We start from the raw sequence: 14,376 nt of genomic DNA, 5'->3' as shown, positions 1-14,376 counted from the left end.
CTGCGCAGGCTCCAACGGATACTCTTCCAAGCTAAAGTTTGAAATTTGGCGGTAACCCCGCCCCTCTTCCCGGAGGGTATAAAGGGCGCCCTCCGCGCCCGCTCTCCAGTTCCTTTTTTTCCGCCGCAAAGCTCACTTCGGACTCTTCGTTCTTATGTCAACCACGCGTTTTAAACGGTGCACTCAGTGTGCCGCTAAGATTCCAGATTCCGACGGCCACGCTAAGTGCCTTTTCTGCCTTGGCGAAAGCCACGTCGTCGGTACCTGCCGTTTTTGCCTGGCCTTTACAGCTCAGGCCAGAAGAAATAGAGCTGCGAGACTCCGTGCAGCTCTTTACGAAAAAACTCTTGCTCCTGAGGCTTCCACTTCCACCTCAGCCTCGATGGCGTCCAGGCCTGCTCCGTCGGTATCATCTAAAACCTCGAAAACCTCGAGACCGCGACCGACCAAACCGCCCTGCACGGTGACCACCGCTACGGTATCCACCCGGTCGGGCAAGATGGGCCCTTCATCAACTTCGAGTTCGGTGGCTTCGGCCATTTCCACTCGATCCCGCCTGGCTTCGCCGCCATCTTCTTCTGCCATGAAGATTGCCTTCAAGAGGGCTCAGGAGGAATCCAGACGGGCTCAATCTGACTCGGCAGCTGTGTGCCCGATTCCCCCGACGCCGGGAAAATCGCTGAGGGTCGCGTCGAAACAACCCCCAGCAAAGAAACGAATGATCCAGAGGTCGTCCTCCTCAGCGTCTTCGAAGAAGGACGTCCCCTCCTCTGGGCCTTCCTCTAGGAGATCCTCTCCTATACAACCAGCACAACGCCTCCGCTCCTCTTCCTCTCCTCATGGTCAGTCCTCGGATGTGGACGCTCAAGCCTCCCCCGACCGGTCGGTCAGGACAGTTATTAAGGCTCCCCAGCCGGCACTATCTCGTCTTCCGGCTCGACAAGAGCTCTTTCCCCCGGCTCAAACACCTGAGAGGGGTAGACAGACGATGCGCTTAGCCCGCACCGCCCAGGCCTCCGCGTCCAAGGGCGTTCCTCCACAGCCGGCTCTCCCTGCTCCTGAGGTTATACCCCATCAGGACTCTGTGCTTGTTTCTCCTCCCCGGTCCCCTCAAGGGCCCGAGGAGGATGACCCCGATATCGAACGCCCCGAGTCGATACTCTCCGCCTCCGTTGTTTCTCTCGGTCTCGACCTCTCCCCGCCTCACGACGCCTACGAGGTCGACCCACCTTCCCCGACGGATAATATTCGGGCTTTCTCCGACCAGATGGTCAGAATGGCAGACGCTCTGGGGATGGAAATTAAACAAACTTCAAAGGCTGTTACCGACCCCGTTTTCAAGAGGGTTCAAGCCCAAGCCCCGCCGGCCACCTTGCTGCCTTTTCTTCCATACCTCCTGGACGTCATCCAGGCATCTTGGAAGACTCCATCTTCGATACCTCCAACCTCTAAGAAAATAGAGGCCTGGTACCGAACCGATGACGAAGCCTTGGAATGGCTCAAGCATCACCCTGACCCAAACTCCATGGTGGTAAAGGCCTCCCAATCGTCGGGTCGACACTCCAACTCCCCTGCCGACAGAGAGGGCAAACGCTTCGATGCGGTAGGCCGCAAGCTGTACTCCGGTGCTCTCCTCCTTTGCCGCATGGCAAACTACGGGGCCTGCATGGGCGCTTATCAACAGATCCTCTGGGAGAAAGCCCAACCTTTCTTCGCCAAGCTTTCTGACGAAGACCGGTCAGTCCTTTCGACCCTCCAACAGGAGGCGGACTCTCTCGCACACCACCAAATTCAAATGGCTAAGCATACCGGTGATACCGCCGGAAAAATGATTGCCCACGCGGTCGCGATCAGACGGCATGCATGGCTTCGGTCCTCAGGACTCTCTTCTTCCTCTCGACAAGTGATCGAAGACCTTCCTTTCGACACCCAGGGCCTTTTCAATTCTGGCACTGATGACAAACTTAAGTCCAATCACGACTTCAAGATTCTCGCAACAAAGTGCGGGACCGATCAACCTCAGGCTCAGCGGACCCGATGGTTCCCGCAACGGTACCGTCGCTACCCTCAGCCTTTTCGTCACCAGCCGTTTCGACGCTCGTCGAGCTCGAGTCACCACAGTCATCAGCAACAACCTCGCCGCCAGCACCAGGTCCCGAAAGGTCGGGGCAAAGGTCCTGCAGCTATGCCACAACCCCAACGTCGGGCCTGACGCCCACTCTCTCGGGGATCTTTCTATCTCCACTACTACTGCCACTACCATGCCGTTCCTAGGCCCCGACCAGATCCTTCCTCTCTGTTCTTTTCTCGACCGCCTAGCTCCTTTCTACCGCGAATGGGAGTCTATCACCTCAGATGCCTGGGTTCTTCGCATTGTCAGAGACGGCTATGCCTTGGAATTCGAAACCTTGCCACCCACGGGTCACATCCTCCACACTGACCCTTCACCGGAAATATGCGCCGAGCTCGACTCCCTTCTGGCGAAGGGCGCAATCCAGCCTTCTCCTTCCGAGCAGGACACTCGAGGTTTCTTCTCGAGATACTTTACGGTTCCCAAGCGGGGCGGAGGTCTTCGGCCTATCCTCGACCTACGGGCTCTAAACCTCTTCATTCTGCCTTCAAAATTTCGAATGGTTTCAGTGGCCTCCATCCTCCCGATGCTCCGACACGGAGACTACTTCGCCTCTATAGACTTACTCGACGCGTATTTCCACGTCTCGGTGCGTCGATCCCACAGACGCTTCCTTTCCTTCAAGCTCCTGGGACACTCTTACCAGTTCACAGTTCTCCCTTTCGGCCTCGTCACGGCCCCAAGGGTCTTTACAAAGGTGGTCGCCGTGGTGGCAGCGCACCTCAGGAAACAGGGCATTATGGTCTTTCCTTATCTGGACGATTGGATGATTGTCGCGTCTGACCCCTCATCCCTTCAAAACCATGTCTCACAGACTCTTTCTCTCCTGCAACGGCTGGGCCTTCAGTTGAATGTCTCAAAGTCTCAACTCCTCCCAACCACAGAGATCCGTTTTATTGGAGCTCTCTTCAACTCCATCACGGAAACCGCCTCCCTACCGAAGGACAGGTTCCTAGCCCTTCAACAGCACCTTTCTCTCCTCCGCAACCGCAGGATCCGAGCCCACGTGGTCCAAGTTCTTCTGGGTCACATGGCCTCCACGGTCATGGTTACCCCTTTCGCCAGATTATGTCTCAGACCTCTCCAAAGATGGTTTATAGACTCTTTCAAACCCCATCGGCATCCGAGCTCGATGTTTCTCACGATACCGAACCACGTTCGCCTCTCCCTTCGTTGGTGGCAGGACCCAGCGAACGTTTGTGTGGGACTTCCCTTCCATCCCTCCCTACCGTCAGTCACCATCATGACCGACGCCTCCAATTTTGCGTGGGGAGCGCACATGTCGTACCTCACCGTCAGGGACCTGTGGTCCACCCAAGAAAGGTCTCACCACATAAACTTTCTAGAACTATTATCAATCTTCAAAGCCCTCCGGGCGTTTGCTCGCTTTCTTCCCCACAAGTCTGTTCTAATCCAAACGGACAACGTAGTAGCCATGTACTACATCAACAAACAAGGGGGTACGGCCTCGAGAAAACTCATGGCTCTCTCGATGGACATTTGGCTATGGTGCATAGCGAGACACATAACTCTGTCGGCAGTTCACCTTCCGGGGGCTCAAAACACTCTAGCAGACTCTCTAAGCAGAATAACGACCTCCCCCCACGAGTGGCGTCTCGATCCCGAGATCCTGAAATCCGTCTTCGACGATTGGGGTTGGCCAGCTCTGGACCTTTTTGCCTCCCCCTCGAACGCTCAACTTCCTCGCTTCGGAGCGAGACTACCTCCAAACTCGACTCCGGGCTGTCTCGGAGACGCGTTTCTCCTCGACTGGACTCTTGAACCCGTCTATCTTTTTCCTCCCTTCCCTCTCATCTCGAGAGTGATAGAGAGATTCTATCTAACACCGACATCGGCCATCCTGATCGCCCCTGCATGGCCACGCCAGCCGTGGTATCCCACGCTACTCCAGATGTGTGCGGATCCTCCCCGCACTCTCCCAACTCTCCCTCATCTACTATCTTCACAGAAGGGACAGGTCCTCCACCCCGACGTCCCGTCCCTACACCTGACTTCCTGGAGGATACTTCCTTAAATTCTCTCCACCCAGACCTGCAGGCGATCCTTCGCGCCGCTCACAAACCGGCCACATCGAAGGCCTATGCTTACAAGCTGGCAAAATTCCAAACTTTCCTTCGGGACCGATGCGTCGATCCCGCCTCTACTTCGATCCCGCTGGTCATGGACTTTCTACTTTCCCTTGCGGATCGTCAACTTTCTCTGGCCTCGATAAAATCCTATCTCGTTGCTCTCTCCTGGCATTTCCAACGTCAGGGACAACCCTCTCTCTTTTCTAACAACCTCATTAAGACCTTAATTCGAGGTTACAACAACTTGCATCCTCCAGTTCAACCTCCAACTCCCGGATGGAGCCTCGAACTCGTCCTTTCTCAACTAGCTTCAGCTCCCTTCGAACCTATGGCCTCTGCAGACCTTCACCTTCTCTCTTGGAAGACTGCCTTCCTCATCGCTATCACCTCTGCCCGCAGGCCTTCGGAACTGGCTGCTCTCCGGGTGGACGAACCCTATCTCCGTTTCCACCACGACAGGGCTGTCCTTCGCCCGGACATCACCTTCCTACCTAAGGTGGTCTCTGCTTTTCACCTGAACCAGGACATAATACTTCCTGCTTTCTTCCCCAATCCTTCTTCTTCTCTAGAACGGAAACTCCATCTCCTCGATGTCAGGAGAGCCCTCCTTTTCTACAAGGACAGGACTAAGGACATACGTAAGTCACCTAGACTCTTTGTGGCTTACGCTACCCATAAACTGGGCGAACCACTTTCTTCCCAAAGACTCTCACACTGGATTGCTCAGACCATCGAGCTCGCTTATCAGCTGGCCAAACGCCAACCCCCCTCTTCGATCCGCCCTAGATCTACAAGGGTCCTTTCCACCTCTACGGCCTTCCTGAGGGGCGTCCCTCTCGACTCCATCTGTCGAGCGGCTATCTGGTCCACTCCATCCACCTTTGTTTCACACTACAGGATGGACTCAAAGAACCTCAAGGACTCGGCTTTTGCCAGGTCCGTCCTTTCCTCCTGCCTTACCTAATGTTGTTGCCTTACTCAAACCCAGTTTTCGGGTTTATCCTTCTTACAGGCTGACCGTTGTCATCCACCCCGTTCGTAATCGATGTGCTCAGGGTTTCTTTAACATAGTGCTTGTGTACTATACTTACCCACTGCACTGAAATGTACTTTTTTTGAATACTTCTCCCTCTGTTTTCAGAGAATGAGTTTATGCCTACCTCTGTATTTTCTTACAGACTATTGCCCACTTACAATGTTATGATTGTGTTCTGGATCCTAACAACAAGGATCGGTTTTTTTGCACTATATGCTATTGCATCGCTTCTTTGACCATTGCATTTGCCGGCTTTTGCACCTTGTGCTCAATAAATGTGTTGTTTGGACACTAGACTGGTTATCGGGTTTGCTATCCCACCTACCTACACCTCAGCTTGCTAGTCTCCATTAGTGTGCATTCACAGAGTACACGAAGAAAAAGGACAGGTTGCTTACCTGTAACCGTGTTTCTTCGAGTGTACTCTGTGAATTCACACAATCCCGCCCTTCCTTCCCCACATGCAAACCTCTCCCTTTCTCGCTGCCTTTGCGGCGTAGGAACTGGAGAGCGGGCGCGGAGGGCGCCCTTTATACCCTCCGGGAAGAGGGGCGGGGTTACCGCCAAATTTCAAACTTTAGCTTGGAAGAGTATCCGTTGGAGCCTGCGCAGGCGCAGCCTTCTCCATTAGTGTGAATTCACAGAGTACACTCGAAGAAACACGGTTACAGGTAAGCAACCTGTCCTTATCTGGGAACTTCCTGTAAGTTTTGAATTCAATCACAGGAGAAAGAGGAGATTGTAAAGATATAATAAGGAGAGTAATGGTTCACCAAAAGGAGATTTAAACACTAAAGCTAATAGGAATATTAATTGTGATGGGCAAGATTCATATACATTGTAGTTCTTAATTTAGAAAAGATCTATATGTATAGCAAGACTAATGAAATAGAAGTAAGCTCCTCTGGCAAAGTTTCTAAAATATAACTTTAAAATAATGCCTTTGCCCTCAAATTTTCTCAGCAATCAAAGATAGCTTGGCAGCTGAATAATTGAATATTAAAATATAGCCTTATGGCTAAACAATAAAAGATTTTGCAGCTGTGTTGATCTTGCTAGAAAATCTAAGAAAACTTGTCATTTTAACCTCCACTGGCAGTTGTTGTAAACGAAGTACAGTTTTTTTTAAAAAAATAAGCTCCAGATTCCATGATCTCACTCAGGGTGCTGCTAAATTACTCTGTGACAGCACTATACATCCAAACACACAGTGTCCTTTCAGGAAGTGGTCTAAGTACAACCTGAAAAACATTGATTCTTACTCCATCAGTGATGGTTTATAATCCTTTGTGTCATTTTGGATCATTTTTAAAATTATTAATGCATGCTCCTATGACCACACTACACTTGACAAAAGTTAGTCGAGCATAAAACAAACAGAAGAGCACTTCCCATTGATGCTCTCAAAACTGTTTTTTTTTTTTAAAGCTGCACTGGCGCGAAACAATGTGACATTTGTAGTTTCTGCCTCCTTGATATTTATATTCATTATATGTTTTTATGCTATATGTGCATTCAGAAAAAAGAGCACAATAAGAAGTAGTATTAGCAGTCTTAATTTTTAATCAATCAAGAATTAAATCTTGATTGAGCAGATGCAAGTGTAACTCTTCTCAACTATGTGTTGTTGTTGTAGACTGGTATGTGTAAATCTGGATTTTTTTCAAAGTTCCTAGCCTACTTTGAAAGAGGTTTACAAATATTTGAAACTGACAAAATAACCAAGTAGAATAAATACCTTTTCCATTTATTCTCTGTATGCAGTAGAGTCATCCACAACCTGGTTATCTTGTCACTGCCCAGTCGCATAATTATATTTTTTGAACTGCTATCACATGCTGAGATTCCTCAAAATATCCAGAATGTAATTTTCATAATATAAAAACATATTTCAATAATACTTATTTGAGAGTTTCAGGCACAGAAGTTTCAAGAGTTTTTTTCAATTGAAAACCTGATTTTTAAAATGTTATCAACACTTTCTTTAATAGAGATTATGTTCTTGGTCTAGCTTGCTGTAACTGGTACAAGCAATCCCCAAGTTATAAACAAGATAGGTTCTGTAGGTTTGTTCTTAAGTTGGATTTGTATGTAAGTCAGAATAGGCACTTTAGCTTTGTATAGCATAGGGAAGGGTTAACACTCCTGTTGCATTTGTTTTTCTGTCTGTGCTCCTCTTCGAAAGATTTCACCTAATTTTCTGTCCTTGTAATAATTGGATTTTGAAAAAATTGGTTTGTTGTGGAAAACAAGAATTGGCGAGACAGCTACAGTGGAGACACCTTTTCCCCATGATAAATCTTCCAGGAGTGAATTTTCCTTCCTGGAGGTAGATTTCTCTCACTCTCTGTTGTCTCACCCCCATTCTTAATGATGAGTCATTTGTAAATTGAATTTTTGTAACTCGGGGACTCCCTGTATTTGCTGCCTCTACATTTTTCTTTTGTCAGTTAGCAGTGTAAGGTAGTCCTGTAGCTGTGACCCTTTTAAATCAGTCAAATGATGCAGTGTAATTCACACTTAACTTGGGAGTGAGTTCCCTTTAATCCCAGCTACATTTTTGATAGACAAGAAAGTGCAGTTTGCTTCCAGTTAGCTTCTACTCTGCTGCTATTTCAATGATTGCAGTAATGCAGTATTAGTGATGCCAGTCCAAGCTAAAGCAAAGCATTGTAAGCTTTTATGTGTCATGATCAGCCACAACCTGCTCTAGAACTATGACATGTACCAGCTGTATCACCTTTATCTCACTTGGCAGTTTTCCAGGTTTATAATCTTACAGTCAAGATTTCCAGAATTCTAAATGTTTTCCCACTTTTTTTGTAGGATGTGTTTAGTACGAATGAAGCAAGAGGGCCGAGCAGGAAAATACATGTGCCGCTATATAGTTCACTCCATGTGGGAGGATGTTGAGCAGCGTGGTAAGGTCATGGGGGTGAGTAGTCTCTATCTAGTACAGGTTTATGTGTCCATTTCTTATTTTACTGTTTATTGTGTTTTAAAACTCCAGTGATCAATGCTGCATCAAAGAGTTTACTGTTTAACATATTCATAACAGTAATAGAGAGTGAACAGATAGTATTCCCACTGATTTGATCCCATACACTAATAGATATTATTTATACATATTACTCTTATCTTAAGCGGAAAAATCTGCAGTTATTAATTTGTATTCTCCAGATGTAATGCCAGGATAGTAGGTGACTGTTAACCACAAAGACTGCTTCTCAAATGAAGTACAAAGTAAAACCAGGTTTTGACCAAGTGTTGTTTTGCTAACTTTCATTAGTTTTGTGGTCTGTGAAACAGTTCCTTGCAAATGTCTATATTTCATAGACTAAATTGCACTTCGATGGTTTTCTCACCCCTGTTGTAAAATGTAGCTGGAGGGCTGTAAGTGTCCCTTTATGCTGTTTTTGCAGCCCCTTTGGGATGTGCAAGTCACCATTTAAAATATAAATCAAAACTTTAAAAAGATTTCAGCCTACTTCTGGATTTTTAAAAAAATTTGAACAGTCTTTGCAGCTCTTGGAGAACCCTGTGTAAAAAAATATGAGCTGTAGCTTTCTGCCCTGATTTACTGGGAAGGGATAAGTATTGTAGAAAAGTGCCAATCTCCTTAGATACTTATAACTTTGAGAATATCTGAGAATGAAGAGCTATCTAACGACTTCTCGGGTGGCCTTAAGGTAAGCATATGATACTACTGAAATAATTCCTTTCATGTTATAAGAAAAGTACACAGCCTATGATAACACTTAATTATTGTAAGCACAGGTCTGAGCGTTAAGATTATGTACTTAGAATTATGTATATGCATATGTCTATGTATGAACTTTGTCTCTGAAGACCTTAACAAAAAGAAAGTGATGTCGGTGCCAGTCAACTGTTAAGGGAAGGGCATTGCACAGTTGGGGCACCATACGTGTGAAGGTTCTTTTCCATATATTCATATTGCCTGCCTGGGTGGGGTACAGAAGAGAGGACCCCTCTTGGCCTCAATTCTTGGGCAGATATATATATAGGGAGAGATGCTCCTTCAGGTATAAAACAAATCATATAACATGTACATACATTTTGTCCTTGCTGAGGGAAGGTTTTCCAAGTTATTAGAAATGCAGCATTGTGTAAATGTTGATAGGTCTGCAGTTCACTGTTCATCTTCCGATTCTGCTGTTGTTTTCACATAACAAAAAAAATACTATTAGTGAATTCAATGACAAAACAAAATGTGTCACACTTTCAGTTTCTTCCAAAAATAGCCAACATTTTCTTGTGAAAAAGTATAAGCAAGCATATGACTAATATATGTGCCTACTGTGGTACATCTCCAGCAGTTACACATAAACGTATTTAACCTTTGTAGAGTGGGTCACTACCTACTTTATAAGGTTACCAAATCCATTTCGCATTGTTAAAAGATGCATTATTTTGAGAATAATTTTCCCATTAAGCCCTGTTAGTTATTAAAAGCTGCTCCATTGATAACTTCTACCAGGTACTTATTCCTCCCATTGGATCATTGCCAAGAAGTAGCTTCTCAAATTCCTTATTTATTTCATATCTTTATATTCCATGAGTTATTCAGTAACAGGACTCAGGGGTGGAGTTGTGACTACCTCTTCCCCTCCTATCTATCATTCACTGTGTATATGGAATTATGGGTTTTCCCTACCTTTGTAAATTTGAGAAGGAAGAATGTAGCCTAGTTAGTGGACTAAGCCATCTAGTTTCTAGATCTACAAGGATGTGGTGCAACCAAGCCATAATTCTGATTCTGTGTTTGTTCGTATTAACTCTTTCTAATAAGTGTGGATTGCACAATATTTATAAAGCCTTTAGGATAGTTACTCTTCAGTGTATATAATGATCTGGCATTGGCTTCTTAGCATGTTTATCAAGATGTGATAAAAGCAAATGAAAATACTGTTTCAAGTATTTAAAAAATGTGCACAAGTAAAAACAAAAGCTTGTGTGTATTTTCATTATTCTAGCAGTTCCAGTTTTATTTGGGATATATCAGTTTTGAGTTTTGGACTTCAGTATAACTAAAGAGCTTATGAGTTAGTAATTACAGATAGTAAGGCTGATAGTGTCAATGACAGATACAGGGAAATATTTGTATCAATGAAACACTCTTTCAATACAAGCTTTATTTAGAGTTTATAAAAAGATTGAAAATTCATTATCCTACCATTGAAAGATAACTTTGCTGAATAAAACAAAATTGAGATAGTATTTTTGAGGAAGCAAGTGAAATCATACAGGTAATGAAGAAAATTAAAATTAAAATGAACTTTCTGAACTGGTAGCTTTGTTTTGTGCTGGAATGTGCCATCTGGTATTACATACAGGTGTAAAGACATCATGACTTGAACTAATACAACCCACTATTTTTCACTTCAAACGTATGTTTATCTCAGTTTTAAATAGTATTTTAATTTATAGATTAGTTGTTAAAATTGTTACAGTTTGAATCTCAGCTGCAAAGTTTTGGGACCCTTTAACCTGGGCTCCTTCAGCACTCCCGATTGTTGGCAGGAGTGGGAACCAAAACTTGACACAGCTGTAAAAACATAAAGAAAGCCTTTGGCCTCAGCAATTCTACTGGTGCAGGCAGATTTCATATATAAATTTTACTCTGCTGCCCCTAGAACTAATGAAGTCAGTTTCTTTTGGTGGTTATGCAGCCAGGTGTGTCCAGTTTTGTGGCTAACCAGTGTTCTTTACCTAATTTTTCCGCTTGTGACTTTTCTACCAAACTTAAAAACAAACATGAACATTGGCTAGATGCAGTGATTTGCCTTGCTAGTAGAAACACAAAGCTTGATAAAGATCCCCTTTTGATCTTGTTCAGCCCATGTCTCTGCCTTCCATCCAGTAGACATGAGCAGCCTAAACTACCAGCTTTTGTGAACGAGAGCCAGGGATGGAACCCAGAAACACAATGTATGCCTTTATTCTGTAAAGGCATAAATTAGAGCAGTTGCTGATTTAAAATTATCATGTGAGTCATCTAATCCCTCTTAAAACATATGAGTGACAAGAATAATTATGTTTGAGTGCTAGACCTTAATATACATAACTTGAGTAATAAAGACATATATATATATATATATATATATATATATATATATATATATATATAGTATAAAGACATACTGTCTGATTCAGATAACCATATCTTAATGTATGAATCCAATGCACATACAAACCTTTTGCTTACACAGACAGTCCTTTCATGTAAGCTGCAGCTAAACTGCAAAGTGTTGCCTTATGCAGTCAAAGTAGTTGGATCCTTAGGGGCAAGTGACCATGTGCTTCTGCAGTTTGCCATACAAAGGAAGGCTGAAACTAAGACAAGTTAAATATGCATTCTGGACTTTAGGAGACCTGACTTCCAAAAAAATGAAGGAAATACTGAGCGGCATTCCATGGGCGCCAATAATAAAAGACAAGGGAGTTTTTCAAAAGTGAAATACTCAAATATATCTATGGTGCAGTAAGGATCTTTGGACCATAATAAAATGTTGATTGATTGATTGATTGAAACACTCAAGGCGCAAAATCAAACAGTGGCAACAAAGAAAAAAAATAAGATGAGTACAAAGAAACCAGAATGGATGAACTTCTAACTGGGCTAAGACTCAAAAGAGGCATGCAAAAGAAGTTGAAAAGAGGAAAAATCACTAAAGAAGAATTCAATCAAATAACCAACTCCTGTAGTGAACAGGTTTGCAAAGCTAAAGCGCAAAACTACCTCAGGCTTGCCAGAGACATTAAAATCAATAAAAAGGGGCTTATTTGATTAACTAGGTAGGAAAGGAAGAACAAGGAGGCAATAGGGCCTCTGTGAGGAGAAGATGGGGTAATGCTGACAGGGGACAGAGAAAAGGCAGAACTACTTAATGCTTCCTTTACCTCAGTCTTCTCACAAAAAGAAAGTTATCCTCATCCTCAGCAACATAGAATGAATGAAGAATTAGGGGAAATCCAACCCCAAATAGGGAAACAAGTCATCCAGGAATACCTGGCCGCTCTAAACGAATTCAAATCCCCAGGGTCAGATCAACTACATCCAAGAGTGTTGACGGAACTAGCAAAAGTTATTTCAGAACCACTGGCAATCATCTTTGAGAGTTTTTGGAGAACGGGAGAAGTCCCAGTAGATTGGAGGAGGGCAATTGCGGTCCTTATCTTCAAGAAGGCAAAAAAGGACAACCCAAACAATTGCAATCTGGTCAGCCTCACGTCGATACCAGGCAAGATTCTGGAAAAGATCATTAAGGAAGTGGTCTGCCAACACTTAGAAACGAATGCGGTCATCGCTAATAGTCAACACTGATTTATCAAAAACAAGTCATGCCAGACCAATCTGATCCCTTTTTTCGAAAGAGTTACAAGCTGGATCGATGCAGGGAACGCCGTAGATGTAGCGTATCTGGATTTCAGTAAGGCCTTCGACAAGGTTCCCCATGACCTTCTGGCAAAAAAGATAGTCAAATGTGGGCTAGACAAAACTACGGTTAGGTGGATCTGTAACTGGTTAAGTGAACGAACCCAAAGGGTGCTCACTGATGCTTCTTCTTCATCCTGGAAATAAGTGATGAGTGGAGTGCTGCAGGGTTCCATCCTGGGCCCGGTTCTGTTCAACATCTTTATTAATGACTTAGATGAAGGGCTAGAAGGCACGATCATCAAGTTTGCAGATGACACCAAATTGGGAGGGATAGCTCCAGAAGACAGGAGCAGAATACAAAACGATTTTAACAGATTAGAGAGATGGGCTGAAACTAACAAAATGAAGTTCAACAGGGACAAATGCAAGATATTCCACTTAGGCAGAAAAAATGAAATGCAAAGATACAGAATGGAGGAAGCCTGTCTCGACAGCAGTACGTGTGAAAAAGGTCTTGGAGTCCTCGTGGACAACAAGTTAAACATGAGCCAACAATGTGATACGGCGGCTTAAAAAGCCAATGGGATTTTGGGCTGCATCAATAGGAGTATAGCATCTAGATCCAGGGAGGTCATACTACGCCTCTATTCTGCCTTGGTCAGACCACATCTGGAATACTGTGTCCAATTCTGGGCACCGCAGTTGAAGGGAGATGTTGACAAGCTAGAAAGTGTCCAAAGGAGCGGTGACTAAAATTATTAAAGGTCTGGAGAACAATCCCTGAGGGGAGACATGATAGCCATATATAAATATGTAAGGGGAAGTCATAAGGAGGAGGGAGCAAGCTTGTTTTCTGCTGCCCTGGAGACTAGAACGCAGAATAACGGCTTTAAACTACAGGAAAGGAGATTCCACCTGAACATTAGGAAGAACTTCCTCATTGTGAGAGTGTTCAGCAGTGGAACTCTCTGCCCTGGAGTGTGATGAAGGCTCCTTCTTTGGAGGCTTTTAAGCAGAGGCTGGATGGCCATCTGTCAGGAGTGCTTTGAATGCGATTTTCTTGCTTCTTGGCAGGAGGTTGGACTGGATGGCCCATGAGGTCTCTTCCAACTCTATGATTCTATGTGTAGTTCATTTGAATGAAGAACTTCCAGTCTTAATAATCGCTGGTCATAGTATTTTTTTAAATAATTTTTTATTAAAGTTTCCATATGTATACATACATAAAAATAGAGATGGGAAGTGTGGGGGAAGGGTACAGTTGAAAAGGGAAGTATGGATTTGGAACATCTATGGGTTAACAGAAATACACTATGGTTATAAAAGGGAAAGGGGAAAATCTATAGGGAGGGTATGGGAAGGAAAAGAGATTGGGGGAAAGGGGGAGAGTCTTTTTAGTCTTCCGTTTACTATTTTTTGCGGTCATAACATCACTTCTTGTTAAGTTTCTTTTACTTTTTGGTCTCTTTCATTTTTACAATTCTCGGGACCTTCTTTGTTTAAATTCCCTTTTCCTTTTTCTTATATTCTTCGTATTTTCTCCAGTCAGTTCTTTTTATTGCATGTCCTCTGTTTATTTTCATCAGATAGGTTAACTTGTCCATATCATGAATTTCATTCAGTTTCTCTAACCATAAGTCTATTGTTGGGATATCTTCTTGTTTCCAGTGTCTGGTGAAAGTTATTCTCGCAGCTGTCAATATATATGTAAACAAAATAT

At 44.2% G+C, this 14,376-nt stretch overlaps 1 protein-coding gene across 5 annotated transcripts in view; it reads left to right on the top strand.

Moving 5' to 3' along the window:
• The window catches only part of LOC100562946 (ubiquinol-cytochrome-c reductase complex assembly factor 1), a 50,583-nt gene that overhangs the window by 18,829 nt on the left and 17,378 nt on the right, over positions 1–14,376 (top strand). For all 5 annotated transcript variants that reach the window (XM_062978744.1, XM_062978743.1, XM_003220470.4 and 2 more), the window contains one exon: positions 8,084–8,192. In XM_062978744.1, the coding sequence (XP_062834814.1) occupies positions 8,084–8,192 (109 nt within the window). The remainder of the gene's footprint in view (positions 1–8,083; positions 8,193–14,376) is intronic.

This window comes from Anolis carolinensis, chromosome 4 (genome assembly GCF_035594765.1).
Source record: "Anolis carolinensis isolate JA03-04 chromosome 4, rAnoCar3.1.pri, whole genome shotgun sequence".
Taxonomy (NCBI): Eukaryota; Metazoa; Chordata; class Lepidosauria; order Squamata; family Dactyloidae; genus Anolis; species Anolis carolinensis.
This window is presented reverse-complemented; position numbering and strand designations above follow the sequence as displayed.